Here is a 23830-nt window from a genome sequence, read left to right as displayed (position 1 = left end):
CCACTGGGGACTGGATCCCAGCTGGATGCAGCCCCGTTCACCAGCACTCTCTGGGCCCTCCAGCCAGTTCCTGACCCAGCACAGAGTGCCCCTGTCCAAGCCATGGGCTGCAGCTTTTCCAGGAGTATATTATGGGAGACAGTGTCAAAGGCTTTGCTGAAGTCCAGATAGACACATCCACAGCCTTTCCCTCATCCACCAGGTGGGTCACCTGATCATAAAAGGAGATCAGGTTGGTCAAACAGGATCTGCCCCTCCTAAACCTGTGCTGGCTGGGTCTGATCCCTTGTCCATCCTGTAGCTGCTGTGTGATTGCACACAGGATGATCTGCTCCATAACTCTGCCAGGCACTGAGGTCAGGCTGACAGGCCTGTAGTTACTAGGGTCAGCCTTGCAGCCTTTTTTATGGATTGGGGTGATATTTGCCAACTTCCCCCGTGAGCCAGGACTGTTGGAAGATGATGGAGAGTGGCTTGGCAAGCTCTTCTGCCAGCTCCCTCATTACCCTAGGATGGATCCCGTCTGGTCCCATAGACTTGTGAGGATCCAGATGACTCAGTAAGTCACCAACTATTTCCTCCTGGAATACAAGGGGGCTATTTGGTTTCCCATCTCTGTCAATGTATATATATGAGAAGCCTTAATTTTGAAGAATTATATAATTTCTACACTTGTCCATCTTCAAGTTCTGCTTTTAATAATTTAATCAATTAATTTCAGCCTTGTTTTCATAAATTAAAGCTATGTTCCTAGGACCTTTAATGACTCATGAAAAGCCTTTCAGATGCTTGAAAAATTTATGACTGTCCTGTAAGTCCTAAGATATTAATTACATTGCCCTGAGGTAGAAACTTTATGTAAAGATCAGAACATCAGAACATTCTTTGCAGCTCTAAACTATCTGTGTTTTGACAATACAAGAAAACCTGTATTTTAGAGGAATTAGGCCTAATTGAATTATATTAGATGACTTACTGTCCATACTTTCTTCACTCTTCTTGAGCTCCTTGTATTTCCAATTTTCTTCTCCTGCAACAGATGTAACATTGATTTAACTTTACATTGCCTTAGTCCTGAATTCCTTTATGTATGCAAAATGTCAGTCTTAAAATTTCTACATGCCTAGAAACTACAGGACTAATCTTATGTCACTGAATGTAGTCACTTGAACAGACTACGTCAAAGACTTTTACATTAAAAAAAAGATATTTATCTAAATAAATCAGACTCAATGCATTTTTTAACCTTTTAGAGGTTAAAATTTCTGATAAATAGGAGTGACATAAATATTTGATTTGAACAAAGGAAGTTCATATGATTTTTCTAAAGTCTCTATTTCAATAGTAGAGGACAAATACTTCTGTGTATTTGGGCACTATGGTTAGTTAAAACTTTCTGCAACTCAATATAGGAGCCATTTCAACAGCACTTTCACATATTAGAGTGGAATTTCATAAGGACATGCAGCTTGCAAACAACAGTGTGACAATCTCAGAGAAATAAACAGGAAAACTGTAAAGTAATGGTGTAGGAAAATTAAATGCAGAGAAAGCTTTCTACAATTAAGTTTAAAAAACCATTTCCATACAAATTCTTTATAGTGATATTAGAAGTAAGGATAACATACCCTACTTAATTCACTCTATTGTTGAACTCCACTATGACTATAAACAGATCGAAATTTAAATGCACTAGTAAAGTGGGAGACCTATTTGTCACAAGGAGACAATTCTTTTAATTAATTTTAAATTTCAAGTATCAAAAATATTAATTATTTGAGTCTTTTATATTTTTAACCTAATCTTTTAATTTGTTTTTAAATTGTTAATTTGTTTTAAATTGTTAATTTGTTCCAAAAGGAACAAATAGATACAGATATAACTGAGCAAGCAAATTTCCCCAGGTCTTTTTATTTGTATATCCCCCTATGCTTTCCTCTTGGTCTAGTATATACAAACAATAAGAACACTTGTGGGACCCTACGGGACTGTGATTATGCTTCAGCTTCCTTGCAGCTGTGGCTTTGTTCCTTGCCAGACTCTCTCTTTCATTTACAAGGCAAAGTCTTCAATATTTAATAACTCAGCCTTTTCTTAAAAAAATCTAGCAATAGTGAGCCATGAAACAGTTATATGATTTGCCAATTGTTTAAAGAAAAAAAAAATGAAATAAAGTTTGCAACTTTGAAATGCCTTTACAGGCAATTTTTCTTTAAAACATGTCACTATTACATCAATATCTTAGCCTCTCCTGCAATTATTGAATGGTTGAGTCTATTCCATTATGAGTTAATGCTGACTTTGACTAATCAGGTAAAGTTAACTTCTAGTATAAGGAACATGTAAAAAGTGGGTGAAATTTTTACTTATTTAGATTTTCTCAAGTGAAAACTAAAAATAGTCATTTCTATATATTCTGTTTATTTTTTTCCTACTCAAAAATGTTTCTAACACTGAAATATTAATCCTGAAACATTAAAAAATAAAAACCCTTAGTTATTTTTTTTTTACTGTCTATTTCACCTTATATTTACCTAAAAAACTTTAGGAGCTGAAGTTTTTGGAGTGTTTTGTAATAACATTTAAATACCAATCCAGAAGTGACTGGGGAGGGAGGGACGACAGGAATTTCAAGGGCACACCAAGATGCTGACTTAGAGCAGAAGTATGAATGACCCTCTGTGATTCTCTCTCCATTCACTAGGAAAGACAGCATTGGGAGTTTACATATCTGTGTCTTAAGCTATTCTTTATTAATATCTTCTATGTTACATCTGTTATACCAACATACGAGTTCCCTCTATATTATACTACAAGGCAATATGATTCTGAATATCCTGACTGCTCCTAATATGCTGACAAAGAGTATGTACTTTGTCCTATCTATGCTTTAAACTCTCTTCTTCAACAGACTTCCTTTTCTAAAACAGTGAAAGACACACAGTTCAGCAATGTAGGACTGTGTGTGTAAACTGAACTATAAAAAGCAACTCACTTCTTACCTTCTGCATTTCTCCAAAGTTAAAATGAGAAAGGGTTGCAAGACAAACAAAAAGGAAAGATTAAAGAACAATAAAGTTGGCAATGGTATTCCCTGGAAACACAAAAGCTGATAAAACAGTCTTAACAGGTCATTTGTGCAAAAATAATGAAATATCTGTAGAAATATGAAATATTTTGTAATGACAAAGATGAGAAACAGATGTATCAAACATTTGTTTAGAGGCAAATTTAGAAATATTTGTTCAGCTTGAAGAAACTTATAGCTAGATTTTACACCCATCACCCAAGGAAGGGTATAAAGTAAAAAGGACATACATCAACTCATTAGTCCTCTAGAATTTAAATAAGTTGTTACAAAGCCTTCCAGAATGTATGCACATATTTGTGTAATTCCTATCTGGACAAGATTTCTTGTAATGAAAAGAAGGTTTTCCATTGCATGAATCTCCATTTTATGGAGAACCTTTCACAACTACTAAGGGCCTATGCTCAAACTAAAGTTACTTCCTCCAGAACCATAATCCAGTGGTAGGAAAAATCCCAACCTAACCTAGCCTAAGTACTACAGCACATGTTTGTTGGAGGTAAGTATAAATTAAAGCCATTTTAAGGCAGCTCTCAACCTCTTATTGAAAAGATCAACAAAAGAAGATTCAAAGACTGATAACAATAATACTGAACTAGTATTAAAAAATATTGTCTGCTTTACATGTTATTATTAAAGATTCTCAATTCCAAATTTATTGACAGCGTAACAGATCATGTAAAAGGTAAAATTAATGAAAGCATTTCTAAGTATGAGCTGGTTCCACAGTGCTGCCAGAAGCATGAACTTCTATTTCTCAACCAGTCCTAAAAATAAAATTGGGATAGAAAACCAGACAGCTGTACTATTATTTTATATGGTAATTTTCAATATGAACTTGATGACTGCACCACTAAAAGTCTGAAAAGAAAAGCCTATACCTCTAGATGTGATGATGTTGATGAGTAATGGACATTTGCATCAGCCTAAAAGTTTCAAGCAGCTAATGGGTAGAACATATACCACACAAACAGATGCAGCTCTGCACAGTCTGCTACAACTCTAGTCATATTACCTCGATAATTCTCCAGATCCATATCAAGTTGCTGAATGATGTTTTTAAAATGGTTTGTTTTTTCTTTTACTTCTGTCAGCCTGACAAATAGATAATGAAATTCAGGGTTAAAAGTATTTTTTAAAATACTTACTTTATTTAAGACAAAAATGAAGAGAGAAATCAAGAATAAAAATTGCAAACCTAAATTTATCAAAAACAAAAGAATATCAGGATTATTGCCATTATAAAAGGTAGATGTATTGTTATTATAAAAGGCAGATGTAAGTAACCTGTCACTTTAGTCTCAATAGCTATTAAATATAAGTACTGCTGCTCCTTTTTATTAAAAAACAATTTTTTTTGAGTCATCAGTAATTCTTAACTTACTCAACTAGTCCCTCTGCTGGTTGCCATTCAGCTTTGCAGAGGTACAACATAATTGCTAAAGTGCACCAAATAACTGTACTCCTTAAAAATTACTTATGTGTTCACTAAAATCCATTAAGAAATTGCCATGTAAAAGTAAAACCCTATGCTATATAATCAATCAAAGTGTGAAAGAAATTACCTTAAACACATTTCTATGTAAAGTCTCAAATATAATGTTTTGTTATTGCACCTTTTAAAAAATCCTGTTAAGCAACTTTTTATCTAATTAATGTATCAACACATTAAAAATTAACCAATAATTATAGCTGGGAATACTGTTTAAAAGAACTTAAATTTGTTTCTAGGATATTTCATGAATTATCTCAAATTTTCTTTAAATCAAAAGCAAAATCAAAACCTCAAAATCTCAAAATATTATACTGTTTTAACTATCCCCCCAAAACTTTAATATTTATTATAAAATTTACTTGACTTTCTTGCTAATTTCAGAAAGGCCCAGTACCCAAGAATCAAGAAGCAATGCCCTTTTATTCTTTAGAATGGAATTTTCTATAAGCAACTTTGTAACTCTTATGTTTTAAGAACACATAACAAACTTAAAAATGTGACTGCAGCACAATGTGGTTCAATTTCATCGATGTCCCAGAGGAGTAGCTTTTTACAGATGAATGCCTTCTTAAGCCTTAAACAAGTTTAGGTCAGGGCAATTACCAATTTATAATTTTCAAGGTGTATTCTCAATATTCATAAGGAATGGAAGTATCTTATTATGCAGATCTAAATGTTCTATCACTATAAAAGTTGTTTACCTGAAACAGAAGAATATATTCTATTCTCTGTGGAATGTTACCACTAAAACAGGTTTGAAAATGTGGTGATGTTCTAAAAGTCTATAGAAATATATGATGGAACTCGACTGTCTTTAGGGTGTACATGTAATTTATAGCAACAGTATAATGGGGTTACTCACTGTCTTTCCATGCTTGCTATTTTTTGACTATCGTCTTTAACCTATGAAAAAAAGTATGACACCATTAACATATGAAATAAAATCTACAAATGAAAAAAGGAAAGGAAAAAAAAGATTTCTAAATTCAAAGTACAGGGAATAGAAACTCCGCGTATGAAATCACAAACTTCGTGTCACATCATCCAAAAGAAGTGGTATGATTCAAGTGTTATCTTTTCCAAATGTTTAAAATCATACACTTAAAAATCAGATACACTTACCATTGGTCATTCAGACCAATAATCCACATGGTATAGACAGACAGTTACACAACACAGCATAGGCCACTGTAAACTGTTTAAATTGCTCCTGAATTAGTTTACATGTTCAGTACCCACAAGGATACTGTCTGGAGTTATGTTACAGAGCTGTTCAATTGGGTCAGTTTTCCCAAACTACATGACAAGTGAATTGCAACAAGTCAATCAGCTGAAAAGCTGCCTGTGCCAATTCTGTTTTCATAAAATCATTGAATGGTTTGTTCTGGAAGGGACCTAAAAGATCATCTATTTCCAACCCATGCTTCACCTCCCCTCCAGCCCCACCATGGCAGTGATGCCACCACTCGATCAGGTTGCCTGGGGCCCCATCCAACCTGGCCTCCAACACTTCCAGCCATGGGGCATCCACATCTTCCAGTGCCTCACCACACTCACAATAAAGAATTTATTCCTAGTGTCCAATTTAAATATCTCACCTTTTACTTTAAAACAGTTTCTCTCCATCACAATCTGCCCATGTAAAAAGTCACTCTCCCTCTTTTTATAAGCCCCCTTTAGGTACTGGAGGGCTGCAGTGAGATCTTCCAGGAGCTTTCTCTTCTCCAGGCTGAACAGCCCCAACTCTCTCAGTCTGTCTTCAAAGGAGAGGTATTCCAGCTCTCCGATCATCTTCATGGCCCTCCTCTGAACCCACTCCAACAGGTCTATAGCTTTTGGATGAACCTGAAATATCCCAACCTCCCAATTCATTAACTGTTCATAATTTCAGATTATTTGTGCTGCTTAGAATGCAAGTAAAGGCAAACTCAAGTACTTAAAGTATTATCACCCCTAAAAATACTGACTGAGAGAGTCTTTCACATAGCAATATTTTATGTTCTTGCCTGCTTTAGTAATCTCTCTCTTTCCTCCTGTGGAGATTCCCTGTTCTTATCCTCAGCAATAATTTGATCTCGACGTTCTTTGAGCTCATGGAGCTTTTCATACAGATGCACAGCTTCCTGTTTCACTCCAGACTGTGCTATTTCCTGTTGGGAAAAGCAAACACCAACCAGCTATTTTCAGATGGCAAGAGAGCACTGTAGAAATTATGCTTCAGTCAAGCAGCACTTTTCTATACAGTGCAAGTGAAGCTTATTTCTTACAAAAAAACTCAGAGATGGTATAAAAATAAAATTTAAAATCCGTATTGTCAATATTGCATTTTCTACAACAGAATATCCCAACCAGCTACTTCTCGCTTGATGAATTCATCTTCAGGCCAATTTTCTGAGTAGATTTACTACTTCACCATTTCTAGGGGATTTCAAACTATATACAATATTCAAAAGGACTGAAAAATGTCTAATAGTATCTGTAAATTATACTTTTTGACTGTATTTTTCTGCTCAGAGATCCTTTAATCCAGGAAAGACACAATATGAGAACATTCTCCTTAATCTAGCAATATGACAGTGTATAAGAAGTAAGCATTTATGTATATATATGGTATAAAAATATGTATCATCTGGTACCACTTTGTGCTTCAAGTGCCAATTGCTTTTGAACTGAAATGTGGAACAAGAAAATAATTCTCAGACATTCTGAAAATTGAAAACATATCAAAAAATTAAGTCACAAGAATCCTTAAGAAGGATGTTAATGATAATTTAGAGAGTTACTAAATCAATGAAATGTCACGGAAAACATCTGAAACTGCATGAGTTACTAAACCTAGGAAAGGTCACTATTGCTATCAAAATTTTGTACTTGGCATTTAGCAAAAAGAATTTTTACCCAAAACTGACTAGAAATTATTGGTGGAAAATATAGAGGCAGCTTTGCCTTCCCATTCTAGGGCATGATCCAGAAATATCTGAAAATTTAGGGAAAAAAATTATAGGCATTTTTGTACTGTATTATATTTTACACTAAAGTTCAGGGAAGATTGGTACAGAGAATACTTGTTATGATACTTACAGCTCTTAGATTTTCTTCCTTTACATTTAATACATCCAGTTCCTGCTGTTGAACAAGCAATTCCTGAAAAGGTAACAAAATGCAAAATTCAGATAAAAATTATTAATTTATTACTTTTCAGTTCTTAACCTTAGTATTTATAAAATGCTGTAAATCATCCTATTGCTGCTCTCAAAAATTTTAAAGACAAGACTGTGTCCAGTTCCTTCAAGCAACTCAAATATAATAACACCTTACTTTCAGCATCCAACTTTTCTATTACTCTTATCATTGTTATTTACAGTTGGGCTATGACCAAAAAATTGTTTGCCTTTTTCTACCAATTTTTTCTTAAAATTGACAATGAGGGTGGAACTTACTATTTCTACTTCAGAAGTTTAGAGTCAGATATTAAAATCTGAAGTTGCCACTACTGTTTCCTCGTGGTTCATTAAAAGACAGGTAAGCCCTGACTACTGATTCAGCTCATCCTAAGACAGCTGGGAAACATCTCTGCATAGACTATACAGAGACATTTTAAGCCTGTATAACTTAAGCTAGATCATGTCAGAGAGCCTAGAAATCTTACTCCTGTTGTTACCATGTCATAAAAATTTTATAAAGCCCATTTAGTTTTTTCTAATACATTCAGACATACAATAATAACAACAGAAAAAAACCTAGTCAGATTCACTTCTGTACATGGAAAGAAAACTTTCTACTCAGGTGAACTACTTCCCTTTTGCTTACTTTTTACACATGATGAAACACATAAGTATTGCAGTGGCTTTTAAAATCTGCATATGAGTTCCCAAATTTAAAAGGAAAATTAGGAACAGCACTTATTCTTAAAAAATGGGTTATAAAAAGAAAGTACTTGGTCTTAGTCAATTGCTCTATTTATTTTCAGGCACTTTTACAATTGATTAGGATACCAGTAAGCTTTTTTTATTTTATTGTATTAGTCTGTTGTCAAGCTCTTTAGTATTTAAATCTAGAACCATTGAAGCCTTTTAAGAAATACTTTAGGTAAGCACAATGAAACAAACCAACCTGGGAGAGTTTTTCATTAGCAGCCTTCATCTCCATATATTTAGCTTGATCTTCCTGCGACATATCTTTTATTATGTCATCTGCCACAATCTTTTCATGTTCAATATCTTCTTCTACAGCTTGAATTAACTTTTCCGTGCTGTAAAAATTTATTTGACACAGTGTATGTGTATCATTATAATCCCTTTTTCTCTGAATATATACATATATGCTACCAACCATAGCAAATAAAATTTGTTTTTAGAACTTCTTCCTGAAATATAGCTCTTACAATAAATGTCCTTATGGCACTTGCAACTCTTTGTAAATAAGGAGCTTTATGTTCACACCCTGCAGCTCCTCTGATGATGCTTCCGAAACACAAGAATTAACACAGATTTAACTAACTACTAGAGAACTTTACTTCAGTATGCAAATACCTTCCTTCACATTTTCCTCATCTGATGAATGATCGCTTAAAAAATGCACGTCTTTTTCTGTCTCCAGCATTTCTTTAGTTGATTATAACTCAACTTGCTTGTAAATTACCTATGGCATTTTGACTCAGTGCTTCCTCTATGATCTGGAACTTGACACTTCAGCATACTACTATTAGGCATTCCTATTGGCTGCAGATCCAATTAAATCCAAGATGATTATAAGAAGTTGCTCAACTTAGTCAATCTTTTGCTAAGGATTTTCTAGGTTTATTATTTTTTTACACTGCCTGGTTATTCATCAAGTACAAAGGTTGAAGCAAAACAAAGTGCTGTTTCACCATGTTATTTCTTGTCAGTGCATTGAAAAACCCACATATGTGTACATATGCTGCCTTTAAGAAGCAACAGAAAGGTAAGACACTTGGCACACTTAATTAAAAATGCAGGCAAAGATTTATTAGTGTAACTTTGATGCAGTCTGGAATAAAATACATCTCAAAGCTTCAGGAATTACTATGAACCTTGGACATGCCAAGTTGTTAAGTAAATTGTACTTCATTAGAAAGCTGGGGAACAGTCTCTGAACAGACTATCCAATCATATAAACTCTCTTACCTTACCTGTTAAATAATAAAATATTCAAAGTTCTCAGAGGAAATTTTTTTAAGAAAGCACTTCTTATTACAAGAAAATGTCAAAGTATTACCAATGTATTTCCAGGCTGAGTTTCTTTCCATAGCAATTAGTTTAAATAGCAATTCTCAAAGTCTGGTTCTAGTAAAAAGCTAAACTGTAACTAAAATTACAGATGCTTTTCTGTTCTTCTACTGATTATATAGATTCACACACAAAATGCAGGAAATCACATTTGTAAAAAAAACATTTAAGCTTTCAGTAGAAACTAAAGTAAAAACTAGGAACTGTTTTTCACTAAGACATATGTACAACTCAAATTTTCAACTTGATTGTTAGTAACTTATGAATTAACTTTCAAAATAATGTTTAATATATTTTCCCCGCTCTATTAAAACAACTCTTTTCTTAAAATCTGTGAACTGCAATATTACCACTAATCTGTATTTCTACATTACCAGGTTAAGACCTGCTCTGTTTCTGAACAGAAGCAGTGCCTTTAAGGACCAAATATTCCCCAATATCCAACTATTAAAATAGTAAGTTCAGGAGTTCTCAAACTGCATCGTGTTTTCCACTAGCAATACACAAAGTGGCTTAAAAAATATACAGGCCACCAGTACCATCACCGACAAGAGCATACCTATGGCAGGACATAATTCCACAGTGGTTGCTGCTTACCCCTTGTCCCTGATAATGGATAAAAGGCAAAAAGGTTTACGAAGTCTTTTTGTATTTAATGTAAGTTTCCAACAGAAGTAGAAACACACAATGGGTCAGAGCAGAGCAAGTGGCACTTATCTTCCTCTTCTTTCCTAGAAGTTATATCAGGTCTTCGGGCTGATTCAGTTAGGTGAATGAGGTCAATCCTCAGCAATGCAAATATATAGAAGCTATTAAGTGACTTGATCAATTTGTTCTATGACCTCATCTATTCCATTCTGATCAGCAAAGGCCTCCTGGAACTTTCTTTATGGACGGTGGAGATTTTTAAAATCCGACTGGCCGTCTATATTTAGCAGTGTTCAAGCAACTAAGCTTTTTTATGTAATTTCCCCCACTCTTCTCTGTTAAATTCAATGAATACTCTGTACAACTCAAGACACAATAAGCATTTTAAGTAAGTACCTTACACTCTAACTTTCAGGTCTTTTTTACTCTGGAAGATACAAGTCTTGGAAGGATATACTGAGATTCACTTAATCCACTATCTTTTCAGACACTTAAGAAAAAAATGCAAAAATTAAACATTAATCTACCTTTTATGTAACATTTCCATTCTAGCGTGGCATAAACAGGGACTGATTTAACATCTGTCAGATATGGTTCAAAACTAATACATCCTGCAAATAACATCTAATTCGAAAGGAATAATGACTGCCATTTTCTCTGGGAGATGTTTATGTTGCAGCGAAACTGTGTAGGAAATTTGTAGGAACTTTGCCGTATTTCAAAAAATAAAGCTCAAATCTGTACAAAACCTCCATCAAAAGAGATTGAACTGTGTTTACTTAGTGCAATACAGAGGTCCAGGTTTATGTCATATGATATGTTATGTTGGGGACAAAAAAGAGATTAAAATATCAATCTACTAACTAATAATTCACAAAAAATGCTTAATAACTTATTTAAGAATATAAAAGAAATCTGACTGGACAAACGAACCCTCTATCTACTACAGTATTCTGCCTCTGTCAGTGGCAACAAGAGAAATTGTTTAGGGAGAGCATGCCAATCTGAATACTTTCTGCAGTTTATGTCTGTCACAGTCTTCCAGTACCCACAATGGCTTTATCAGGGATATTAATGAGTACAGCCCTGCCTATTCATTTTACACATTTATGAAACTTTTACCTATTAACTTGTCTAACCAATCCCTTTTTTATTACTGACACAGTTTGCTTACTAGATTTTAAGTTTGGCCCAATTAAGGGAAAGATGAATTTCATTAATTATGATAGCCTCTGTTTTTCTGCTTAATTTTGCATTTCAAAGTATTCATGTAGGAAAAAATTTATTAAATTATCATTGCAAAAACTATACTTACTAATTTATTAAACTACCACTACAGTAGACACTGGTATTCTGGTCTTGGTATACAAAAGTGTTGTTTTTTACTAGGCCTTAAACATGAAACGTTCTTGGCTTGTGGTCTGGGTTGGAATACTGTTTTTGAATCCAGTGACTGCTGACTGCAACATTACTTCCCAAACTGTAAGTTTTATATGGATGTGAACTACCCTTATTTTTGAAAGACACCCTTGAAGTAGAAGGCATTTTAAAAACTGTTCCATAAACATAAAATTCCTGAGGAAAGAAGTATAAAATGACAAATAAGAAGTGGTTTTCTGAGAAATGCACAATTAACTGATGGTAGTCATCGTAAGTGGGTGAATTATCACTGAAACACATTTGAGATAATTTTATAGCTCAGACAAATTCCTCCACAGACAACAGGAATGCCTCCTGTACATACATAAATAAATCTACTCTTTTCAGAAAACATAAGTATTTCAAGGTATTGGGAGTAAACATTCCAATCTGAAAAGACTGTAGCTATGCTAAACTTCAACACAGAAAACTAAAATGAATTTAGGGGATATAACAAAAACTTATAATAATGTTTTGTTGAGGGTCTGCTCTACAGATGTTTTAAAGACTAGAGTTTTTTAAACAATACATTTTAAAAGCTGTATTTGAATTAATTTTCAGAACAAAATTCCTCTATGACACCCTTCCAGATTATGTGGGAAAGAAATCCTTTTTCTACCCAATCAAGCTTCACTTCAAATTTTAAAACAGATACCCCTATTAATTCCAAAATAGCCTGTCATACTGGTTATATTTTGGATGACCATCATAGAAAGAGCCTTGCAGCTCAGAGTTAAAGCACTGAGTTGTTAGGAACTTCAGGTCTCTATCCAGTAGAAGGATTAATTCTCCTGTATGACCAGACCATGAATTAATTGAGAAAGACATAAATAAAACTGCATGAGGAACAGTAGAACTTTTCTTTTAAAGTGGCAGCATTAAAAAATACAAGACTGTATTTGCCTTTAACGGTCATCAATGAGACATCTTCATTACCGGACTTTTCTACAGTATTTAATTGTTGTCATTCTCTTTTTTTCAACAGGTCATTTGTGAGGAGTCTGGAAAGAACCTCTCTAATATCTCCGCCAACCTTTCTCAAAACGTTACTAAACTAAGCCTCAAAAACAACAAAATCACTTTAAATGATCGTGACAAAGAGATTCTTGGACATTTTATTAACCTCACTGAACTTCATCTGAATGAAAACAGGATTACTGAACTGCATAAGAACAGCTTTTGCAATCTGAAAAAACTCATATATCTGGACATCAGTAACAATTATATTAGCACAGTTCATAAAGCAGCATTTGCAGGATTAAATCAACTCTCAGTGTTGAATCTATCCTATAACATGATTGCTCAACTAGATTCAGATGCCATTACTTCTCTAGAAAGCCTGACGGTTTTAAATCTACAGTATAACTTACTGAACTATTTTCATATAAAATCATCTTTTAAATTGATTAAAATTGTTTTAGCTGGAAACCCATGGATCTGCTCCTGTGACCTCCTTGACTTACAGATATGGCTAACTTCCTCCAATGTTACGCTGGGTAAGTTTTGGTAAGAGCAGCACTTCACATTTGTTTATACCAAACAGTTTTACCCTTCCTTTTTTCTGCTGTGGATAATATCCACCATCAACTTGTCCTCATTTTGCAGTAATACAATAGCTATCCATGAGATTTTTTTTTTAGAATAGAGTGCCAAAATGTTAACAATATCTCACAGCCTTTTCACTGCTCACGTTCACAGAAAATGAAAGCAACACTACATGTACATTACCAACCAAGGAAAAAATCTCCATCAAGATGGCTATCCCTATCCAACCAGCTGACTGCAAAATTGAAAAAACTGCTTTAGAAAACACTGTAACTTCCACTCCTGTCATCAACCTTAGAAGCAGTGCCTTAATAACAGCTCTGACTCCAAACATCACTGGAAACAATGGAACACGTGCAGGTAACAGACAGATGCTTCACTTTACTTCTTGTAAGCTGTTTGATTTTGCTGTTCCATGACTTCATACCATTTTGTATTCCTAGCACACTCTCATTTTCCATAAACATCCAGGGCTACAGAACAAGCAGATTTCCAGGTTCTCCTAGACAGTTACACACATTATGGTAAATATTAAGCTCTACTCATTAAGTGTTCAAAATGGGTAAACCACACGATTTCCCAAATGATATGGAAAAATGATTATGAAATTTCAAAGTCCTGAAATTCAAATAATTGTCTAGATCTCTGCCTAACAGAAGTAGGAAGCAACTTAAAAAAATATAATTAAAAAAAAAATTTTACTCCTGCCCTCAGCTGTGTCCCCTTTAAAGGACATAGATATGCCCATCATATTGGAAATTTCAATAATAGTCTCCTCACCTTTCTATGTTAATTCCATCATTATTCTCTGATACTCTAGTTTGGCTTTTGGCAAAGCATCTGTATCAATATACAGATAAGACACCACTGCCACACATTTCTTTAACTGTACTAGGCTATAATCTATTTTAGAACTGTGGCAGGCACACAGAGACAGCTTCTAAATAAAGAGTAATGGTGAATACAGTTTACTGACGTTTTACTATAGAAGAAACATAATTGAAGGGATATGCCAAACAAAAGACATAATATTTTAGGGTGCAGACATCCCCATACAGAAAATTAAGCCTGGGAAATAGAATTTGAAGTCAATTACTGATAATTTTTTCCAAAGCCTAATTTTAGTACTTAAATTTTGGAAAAAAATTATTATGTTATCTTAAATATGTTCCTGGAACTTTGTCTGGCTTTGAAACTATTATTTTTTATAAATAAACATAGTAGATTTATTTACTAGGAAATATGAGATGCACATATATTTTTGGTCTCTGTGATGTTACTGACTCCTTAATAGCATAGCAATAACATTATATCAAAGCTCTGCAGACACTCAGTAATTCTCTATCATTGTTTATTTTGTGAGTTCTCAATTTGACTATGAAAAAAAAAAAATCATACTAGAGCTCCTGCTAGAATTCCTCATGAAAATGACTCTTCCTTTTTCCTGTTTGTTTTAAAGAGTTACCACTTCTTGGCAAAAGTTGGACCTTCCTGGCAGGTGTCCTAGGGTTTGTCCTAGGCACTACACTCCTGATTTTTACTGCTGTAAAATGCCCAGCATGGTATCATTACGTGATCAGCTACCGACACCGTCGTCTGGAAGAGAATGACCCAGAGAGGTTTGAACAGGAGTTCTCAGCTGAAATGAGTCCTTCTCCTTCATTTCTGCGTACAAACAGTGAAGAACCCATCGTAATCTTTGAGAAAATTCAGGCATTTGGGGATGGAGAAGATGGATTTATTGAGGATAAATACATTGATTCTTACGTAAATGAGGAGAGTTAATGCCTTAAACAATGGATAATGGCGCTGACTTTTCAAAAATGCAGACCACTTGTACCTCCATTTTACACTGCTCATATACAATACAAAATGAAGTTATGCAGTCTATCTCCTTTCATCTCGTCAAATCTGTAACAGGGTTTTGCTGCATCAATCACGGAGTTCAAAAATGTGGCGATGTGCACACCTTACTGGCATAACAAATACTTCAAAACACACAAAAAATACAATCCATGTTTTATGAAAATCTATTTGGCAGGGCATGGGGAATGCTTACTGTATATTGCTTAACAGGAACAAGTCTTTAAAAAGTAGCAAGTGAAGTTGGTATAATCACTAATGGTTTAGTTGTGAAGAGGTCCAGAAAAGAAAAATAATTTCTCTAAAATTTTGAAGCACACCACAGTCAGACTGGGGATTGTGTCCAAATCAGTGTTGTCACAGCTCAGTAGTCTATTAGCCAAAACCAACACAGTCATACAATACAGCATTAGGGAATTGTTGTATACCTAAATTAGCAGAGTAAGAAAGACCAATTGCTGTGTTCCCTTCAATGTGTACATACAGTACAATGACAAATTATCATTACAGCACACCTAACACCTGTATACCTCAGTTTGCTACTGAACCAAGTACTTTCTCTTCAGATTTCCTTAACACTTTAAAAATGCATTCATCAGCAGAACAGACCCATTTGAGAGCTGTTGGAAGCAGTAGTATAGTTGAAATGTGACTTGTTATAAACTGGTAAACTGTTTTTTCCAAGTACTTATTGACATATACAAATCTCATTCTTGAGATTGCTTTCAGTGGCAACAAGCAGAATCATGTACCTACCTCCTGCACATTTCCTGTCCCTAAATCAAACATCTCAAAAAGTCACTGTCTCAAGTTTTTCACTATACAAGACATTCTCCTGGCTTACATATTCCTATTGGAAAAATCTCACCATCCTCACCCTTCCCCCTACACAACCCTACCTTACCAGACATGCAAAGATCTAATTCCCACTTCTGCTTGCTTTTCTCTGTTACTCCACAACAAAACTCCAAAACTGAGGACTTTGACAGCAGATTGCAAAAGACAGGAGTCTCCACTGCCACCTAACTCCTCCTGTATCTCCAGGGCAGTTACTGGAGTTTAAAGCTAAGAACTCCAGACGCAGCCTGGCACTGATGCATCACCTTGAAATTGTTCAGATATCACATGGAATATGCATCCCACACTTGAGGCAGGAGGTAACACCTCCATTTTCTGGAGTTCAGATATGATTTCAACAGCTTTAGAGAAGCATGTCTTAATGTACTTACTTTTGTCTTTCTGTGAAAATTTTATCCATACTCTGAGCGTCTTGGTCATTCTGTACCTTTAACTTAAAAGATATAATATTGAAATACAATCACGTTTGTAATAAATCATATAACCACTTAGGCTGGAAAAGACCTCCAAGGTCAAGTCCAACCCTTAACCCAGCACTGCCAAGTTCACCATTAAACCACATACCTAAGTACCATATCTATGCATCTTTTAAACACCCCCAGAGAAACTGATTCACTTACTACTGCTGTGGGATCTATTCCTGGAACACTTAGTAAAATACTGCTTCGGTGTCCAGACAGAATGAAAATTTAATACTTGCAAAGCATTTTTCTCTTCCTGACACAGACATTGTGTTTTCATTTTTTTAATCAGGGAACAAAGAAGTTGTTTTGACCAAGAAATATTCTGATAATTTTTCAAGAGACCAAAACAACTTTTTCTGAAACTAGATTCTTTTCTTTATGGACAAAGTGATCATAAGAAACGAAACATGCTTAATGCCATTCATGCCTTAACACTTAGAGAAACACTATACCTGCGCTAGAAAATAAAGAACGAAAGTAAAGGAAGAACAAAGCTCATTGGTTTTGTGGTTGGTCGTGCCAGAGACCTATTTAATACATTTAAAAGGCTGAAGACAAAAGAGAATTAAATAGTCAGAAGATCAGTCAGTTTTAAAAGGCGGTGCAGTCTACTTGAATGACTATGACTAGTGCTCTGTGCTCCCAGGAAAAGAAACACATTTTAACAATCATAATTTGGATTGGAATGACACCCTTCTTAAATCTAAAATACAGGCAACTATTATGGGTCTGTAAATGCAATACTTCAGACAATTGTTTAATTATAAGCATGTTCCCAACATTATGAATAATTTAACCGGAAAAACTGGGTAAGTTTTAAATGAGTGCTGTGCTTTTTCAGATATGTCGTGCATGCAAAGCATCAAGAATGTAACACACACCATTTCACTGTTAAAATATAGCAAACACCATAATTCTTACCATATTGGAATTGCGAATCACTTCTGTCATATCTGTACTGGTGTTAAGTATATCCAAAACCTGAAATGAGACAGAATTCCAGTCTCCTATTGCTCCAAATAAACAAGTAAAAGCCAGGCATAGTGTTCATGAAAACACAGAAATGTTCAGTTACTGCAAATGGAAGAACTGTGATTTGGGAATCTGAACAGATTACATGCCTTTTTTAAAAACTAATCATCATTATATGTAGCTGTTCTAAACCCTGAAATACTTCACACCAATATCTTAAATCCACAGGCAGCCGTTTCTCCTAATGTACAGTACACTTCCCTTTTTGTTTTATGTTTTCCTTAGCTTCCATCCCATTCCTTTCCAATAACTGAATAAAGGCAGTATTAACCAGTACATTTTTACTGAGAAATGTCGATAAAAAAGGTGCTGAAGTAAAGCAAAAGCAGTACAAAGTAAATGAGATAATAAATGAGAGAAGGGAGAGCATTCAGTATCAAAATTGGACATCAGCATACCATGTTGAAGTCTGCTAGTTGACCTTGAAATTCCTTGATTTCACCAGCTAATGCCTCTGCCCTAATTAAAACAAAAAGTCAAACTTGAGGTGGGAAGATTTGTATATGTAAAAATAAAAACATTGAAAAAAATAAAATGAAAACATGAAAAAAAAATTATTTATTGGTTCCTTGAAGCCTGCCCAGTACTCAAGAATAGTCTCGTGACTGAGCAAGTCAGCACTGCATTAGCTGCAATACATCTTACCGTTTTTCATATGACAAATAGACAGATTTCTCTTGCTTGTACATTTCTACTTCTTCCTGAAGTTTGTTAATTTCTGTTGTGAGTTCATTTGTTTTGCTTCTGAAAGAAATAAAAAAAAACCCCATTAACATTTGGATATACAACTAAAACACACCTAGAACGGCTAATATATTTTACTGTAGGAGATTTACAATTAGTATCTCTCTGCACTGCACTGTTTCTAATCAGCATTTCAAAGAAGAGCTGAATAAGTGAGGAAAAAAGCAAAGTGGGTGCATCAGATGAAGTTATAAGAAGATGCAAGTTGCTAGAAAACCTTGATGTCAAATAGAATATTTTAATAAGCTTTTTGTCCCTGTTGGTGAAACAGGTGTGAATTATTCTCAAATGGACAGAAAAATCCCCATGGGATAACTTCACAGAATGTGGATATCATTCATATTTAAAATTACATATTTTAGGACTAATTATTCAAATCTGCATTATGATCAACTGAAAAAGACCCACAGGCAACAGCTTCCACCAAGGTCTTGCCATCACCATTGTTAGCTCAATGTATAATCCAAGTGATGTACACTATGAAGTGTTTTGTTTGCAATGCTACGTACAAATGGAGCTATTGGACCTATCAAGCACTACAGGTGGAAGCTCCAAATCACTGACCCTCCTCTTACTAATGCTGTGGGAGTGCATTTAACTTAGCAAGCCCACCAACAAACCGTTAAAGGAATCTGCTTGTACTTGGACATAAGCATGAAGTTCCTTTATTCCTACAAACTATATGCAGAACAACCGTAACTGTTATAGCAGGACTCCTGTAACAGTTCAGTGCAAGCGAACACCACTTGTCCCACTTTATTGTTAAGCTTAAACTCTGTGTCTGAAAGAGAACAGGGCACTAAATCCGCTGTAGTTTGAATGTATTGTAAGCACGTACCTCAGGACCCCAAGGTAATATGTTTTATCCATTATCTGTCTCTGAGGACCTGATAAAGGAGAGCAATATGATTTCTTGTTAGAAAAAATCTAATTTTGATGAACTGTAAATTACAAAAACAATTTGAAAAATTCACAGGCAGAAAACTGTTATATTTTAATGTCCTTAAATAGATATATATAAAAAAAAAAAGGCATTTTTAGACAGTTGTGAAGATAAACATTACTGTTACAATATAACAGAAAATTTTAATTAGTCTGTAGTTGATGAAGAAGATGCAATTAATCTTGTTCTATTCTTTTGAATTATTTTAAATCCGCTTAAATGATTTTTAAGCTCAGAAAAGCCTTTATCCTCTCTGAGGAGAGCCAAGAGCAACGACAATAAAAGGGATGCTTTAACCTTCATTTTCTTTCTTGTGCTCCTTTTAATCACAAGCATTCATTCTGCAATTTATACAGCAATGAAAAGTTTTCCTTTAAACACCTGAATATTCATTTAAAACATCTGCAGATATCTTGAGAACTATTTTCTATACAAAATACCTTTCATTGGAGTTTTTATTCCACTTAATCCTTGTTGAGTCACTGGACGGTCTGCAACTTTTATCTGAGATGATAAAACTCCCCCAGCAGTCAAAGGACCACCACGAGAACCAGGTCTTGCCGTACTAGGAGGCATCTACAAAAAAAAAAAAGCCAAACGATAAACCTCCGAAGACTGACTTATGAGTTTATTGCCTTGTGTGATTGCCAAAGCAATTAAAAACATCAGTCAGTCTCTGTATTCAATCTGTAAGAATCTTTTAGCATTTACAGGAAAACAAAGCTATGTAAGGGTAAGGGATTACCTTTGAGCAGCTGTTCATTGTTCCATCTGTTTGCAACACTAATGCTATTAAGGTCTCCCACGTGAACTTTCTATGCTGGACCTCCTTAACCCCATTCAGTCAAGAGTAGAAACCAAAGCCTTCTACAAAAAAATTGAAATCTAAAAGTTCTTACTTAAAAAAAACCTCCATGACTCCAGTCATGGTACCAAAAAAGAAAAGAAACAAGCAAACAAAGAAAGGATAAAAATCTAAATACATCGAAGTTAATAATAAATGCTTTTAACATACCGCTGTTCCTATTCTGGCTGCTGACGGAGTCCGTGATGAAGAGGCAGGCCTTGAGGTCAGCCCTGTTCCTGCTCTGGAGGAAGATCGAGCTATTGGAGGTCTGTGACCGCTGGACATTGTTGTTTGGTTTTCAACTTCTCTCCGGAAAGAAGAGACACGGTCCTTTGATTTGCACGGGGTCCTTACAACTATCAGAGACCAACTCTTTAAAGCTTAACTCTTCCCCGTATTCAAATAAGTTCCGGGGGACTTTTTTGTTTGGTTGTGTGGCTTTTTTGTTTGTTTGCTTTTGACTCTGCAGAGCACTTCTTGAGTGGTCGGTACAAGGCAGTGACAGGGCTCAGGAAGGACCGTGAGTGAGGTGAGGCACCAGTCACTTTTCAGTGCTCAGCCAGCTCTCGGCTTATCCGCGTGGCGTTTAGTGCCGCAGTATCTGCCCACAGAACGCAAGTTTTTTTCACGAAACAAACTGGGAGCGAGCGGCTGCCGCAAAAAACCACCCGGGTTGTCTGGAGACGACGGCGCGTCAGCCGCCGCCAGTCACCAAGGCGACCGCGCAACCCGCGCTGGATTAAGTACGTTATATCCGCTATGTAATCCCGGTTCCTATGCCCCCTCAGCCGCCTCCCGCCGCCCCGCGGAGCCGCTCCCGCCCCGCTGGCCCCGGCCCCGGCCCAGCCCCTCACGGTGCCACCGTATCGCGGCAACGGCGCGCGCTGCTATCGCGAGGGGTGCGAACCCCTCCCCGCCCGCCGCGGCCGCCGACGAGGACTACAACTCCCAGGGAGCATCGCGAGGCAGGAGCGCAGCCGGCGCATGCTACGCAGCGCGATGCCTGCCGGGACGTGGAGTCTCGGGGCGCTATAGAGGCGCGCCAGGTGACGACACTTCCGGCGCGGTGGCGGCCGTGCTGTGTCAGGCGGGCGCTGCCGCCATGGCGGGTGAGGGTGGTGCGTTCCGGCTGCGCTGCTCCCTGCTGGGGCACGGCCAGGACGTGCGGGGTCTCGCCCGCGGCCTCTTCCCGGAGGGCAGCTTCGTGTCCGTGTCGCGGGACCGGACGGCGCGGCTCTGGGCTCCGGACGGGTGAGTGCGAGGCTGCTGCGCGGGGCGGGCCCGCTCCGGCCGGCGCCCCGCGGGAGGAGGGCGCGGAGGTGGCGCCGCCGGGGACCCGCCCGAGGCCCGCTGGTGAGGTCCCCCCGGCTTTGTCCCCCCCAGAGGCTGAACCTGCGGGTCCGGGGGAGGCGGCGGGCGGGGGGAGTCTGTTCTGGAGGTGCTTGTGTGTGGTATTGTCGCTTGCATGGAATAGTGGGATGAGAAAGGGTTGGAAGGGGCTTTCGAGATCATCTGGTCCCATTCCCCCCTGCCGTGCGCAGGGCCACCTTTCACTAGACCAGGTTACTCAAAGCCCCATCCAGCCTGGCCTTGAGCACTTCTAGTGATGGGACATCCGCAATTTCCGTGGTTCCAGTGCCTCACCACCCACGGAATAAACAATTTCTTCTGTATCTCTAGCCTAAGTTTCCCTTCTGTCAATCTGTACCAATTACTCCTTGTCCTGCCACTACAGTTCCTCATGAAAAGCCCCTCTGTGACTTCCCTGTAGGCCCCTTCTGACACTGGAAGGTTGCTGTCAGGTCTCCACACAACCTTCTTTTCTCCAGGCTGAACAGGCCCAGCTTTGGCATGCCTGCTGTTGGGGAGGTTTTATACAGCAGTTAGCTGCAGATCAATATTCCAGCCTGCTTTACAGATGATAACAATGCCAGTAAATCTGGGCATCTTTTTCCGGGTGGTGTCAGTAACGTTGTTTCCACCTCACGGTATTCAGTGCCAAAGTATTCCTGCTAAGTGTTGCCAGTAAGGCAGTATGCTTTGAGGGTTTTAAAAAACCCATCTTTTCTTGTCCTTGCTGAGCAAGCTGCTTTTTGAACAAAAAAAAGGAATATGAACAAAAAAGTGCACAGAAAGTTTAAATACACAAAGGTGTTTAAAAATGAAAAGCACATTCGTTTTTTTGATATTCATGTTGCACGGGGTTGTCTCCTACTGAATTTGCTGTGTTGAATTCACAAAGTGAATTTTTCAGGATATCAGTGTGACCAGAAGCAGCACTGCTAAGCAATGTGCTCAGCAGAGGGTGGAGGTGCAGGCTATTGCTGGAAGACACAGGATGTACCTCCTCTTCTGTCTGTAGTGTCAAATTGTGAACTGCATTCTGAGGCTGCTTGGCAGCTTCACTGCCTTCCAGTAAAACAGTCGGTAAATTTGCTGAAAGCTTACATGTGTCTTTATACTGATCTCTGCAACTGAGGTGAAGGAAGACTAATCCCATTAAGTGTGTCTTGTTAAGTCTCTCATCACAAAGGAAAGAAATTGTCAAATGGCACAGAAATTTGGAGCAGAAAAGGAAGTCTAATTCTAACCCATAATTTTTGACTCTGAGAGGAAGACATGAGTAGCTTATGTGCAGTCATAGTGTTGGTAATGATTATCTTTCTCTGCCCTGAAGACTTGGGGATTACAGTAGCCAGGGCTGAGTGGGTAAGCACGCTGCTATATGCTGGTTTTGTTGTTTAGATTTGCCAGGAATATGTGTTGCCTTCACTGGTTCTCTGTACCTTCAGTGAATATTTTAGAATTTAGAAGAATATAGTGATTTCCTTACATATTTCAAGCTTTCCAAGCATCAGACTATGAAGGATGACAGTATGATATGTTTTTTGAGGGTGAGGCAACAATCACAGAAGAGAAAAAAGAAAAACCAAAACAAACCAAGCATACAGCATCACAACCTGTATGTTTCTTCTGTGGGAACAAGTAGGTTGTTCCACTTAGTCTATAGCTATTGAGTTTCACTCAGGATGGAGAAATGAGGGTGCTGCTTGAATCAGTTATGGTCTATTTAACTTTTAAACCTCTCAAGTGCTTCTCATGAAGAGGCAGTTTAAAGATTTGGCAGGCAGTAAACTTCCTTCATTTATGTGCTCTCTTACTTTAGCTTGTATTGGGATACATATTTGAGACTTAAGACAGCAAAAGGTTTCATAAAGGCAAACTGTAACTGTTTTTAATCACACTTGGCATAAAGTTTGCCAGCGAGCAAAGGAAAACAAAAACTTAAGTCTTTCAAGGCCTGCCACTACTGAAAAAGAAGTGTAGAGCCTTAAGTGTTGGCTACTGGGCAGGAATGCTGGGATATAGTATTTCTGTTAGGTTATTGATTCTTTCTAGACCATCTGTAATGCTTATTTAGCACAATGCAAGCATAGTTATTAATTCAGGGAAGGTCTTTCCACCTTCCAGCCTGCGCATTGGATTTTTTAGGTGAGACACAGTGTGCGCGGAACTGAGCCCACCCTTTAATCCTGAGGTTCATCTGCCGGGGCCAAGCACGCTTGGACGGTGGCAGCGAGGTCCTCAGGACGTAGATGGATTGCCTTACAGGGCTAGCGAGCTCCATCTGCCCG

The 23830-nt window shown here is 37.1% G+C and overlaps 3 protein-coding genes across 10 annotated transcripts in view; 2 read left to right on the top strand and 1 right to left on the bottom strand.

Annotated features, from left to right (window-relative positions):
* IFT74 (intraflagellar transport 74) overlaps positions 1-21113 on the bottom strand; it is a 35665-nt gene extending 14552 nt beyond the window's left edge. The window contains exons 1-15 of one of the 5 annotated variants that reach the window (XM_027881006.1): positions 21051-21113; positions 20364-20505; positions 19789-19924; positions 19244-19292; positions 18307-18405; positions 18060-18120; positions 17551-17610; positions 16537-16598; positions 8697-8835; positions 7665-7727; positions 6590-6733; positions 5446-5486; positions 4104-4183; positions 3003-3005; positions 977-1030 (exon numbers count right to left, since the gene is read on the bottom strand). In XM_027881006.1, the coding sequence (XP_027736807.1) occupies positions 977-1030; positions 3003-3005; positions 4104-4183; positions 5446-5486; positions 6590-6733; positions 7665-7727; positions 8697-8835; positions 16537-16598; positions 17551-17610; positions 18060-18120; positions 18307-18405; positions 19244-19292; positions 19789-19924; positions 20364-20480 (1108 nt within the window). In that variant the 5' untranslated portion in view covers positions 20481-20505; positions 21051-21113. The other 4 variants (XM_027881005.1, XM_027881007.1, XM_027881008.1 and 1 more) reach the window with 4 other exon arrangements.
* LRRC19 (leucine rich repeat containing 19) lies at positions 9396-15332 on the top strand. Of its 3 annotated transcripts, none has more exons than XM_027881011.1 (5): positions 9396-9527; positions 11870-11962; positions 12885-13395; positions 13598-13804; positions 14904-15332. In XM_027881011.1, exons 1-5 carry the CDS (start codon positions 9501-9503, stop codon positions 15227-15229), a joined length of 1164 nt encoding a protein of 387 aa, XP_027736812.1. In that variant the 5' UTR covers positions 9396-9500; the 3' UTR covers positions 15230-15332. The 3 variants fall into 3 exon arrangements, with proteins under 3 accessions (XP_027736812.1, XP_027736813.1, XP_027736811.1); XM_027881010.1 differs by having other exon boundaries at positions 9397-9527; positions 12882-13395; XM_027881012.1 differs by lacking the exon at positions 11870-11962 and having other exon boundaries at positions 12882-13395.
* Positions 21114-21260: 147 nt separating the features above from the next.
* The window catches only part of PLAA (phospholipase A2 activating protein), a 19129-nt gene continuing 16559 nt past the window's right edge, over positions 21261-23830 (top strand). For both annotated transcript variants that reach the window (XM_027881004.1, XM_027881002.1), the window contains exon 1: positions 21261-21446. In XM_027881004.1, coding sequence (XP_027736805.1) covers positions 21298-21446 — 149 coding nt within the window. In that variant the 5' untranslated portion in view covers positions 21261-21297. The remainder of the gene's footprint in view (positions 21447-23830) is intronic.

The sequence above is a fragment of the Empidonax traillii genome, unplaced genomic scaffold, assembly GCF_003031625.1.
Source record: "Empidonax traillii isolate 1590-97213 ecotype Southwest subspecies unplaced genomic scaffold, ASM303162v1 scaffold82:size1209730, whole genome shotgun sequence".
Taxonomy (NCBI): Eukaryota; Metazoa; Chordata; class Aves; order Passeriformes; family Tyrannidae; genus Empidonax; species Empidonax traillii.
Note: the sequence above shows the minus strand (reverse complement) of the source record. Positions and strands in the feature narration are given on the sequence as shown.

What these genes read in the sequence shown, in the direction of transcription:
- LRRC19 (XM_027881010.1), top strand. Translation starts at nt 9,501, where the DNA reads ATGCTGCCTTTAAGAAGCAACAGAAAG. An exon ending in GCAACATTACTTCCCAAACT is followed by an intron (nt 11,963 to 12,881) that starts GTAAGTTTTATA and finishes TCTTTTTTTCAA; the next exon opens with CAGGTCATTTGTGAGGAGTC. An exon ending in TTCCTCCAATGTTACGCTGG is followed by an intron (nt 13,396 to 13,597) that starts GTAAGTTTTGGT and finishes TCACGTTCACAG; the next exon opens with AAAATGAAAGCAACACTACA.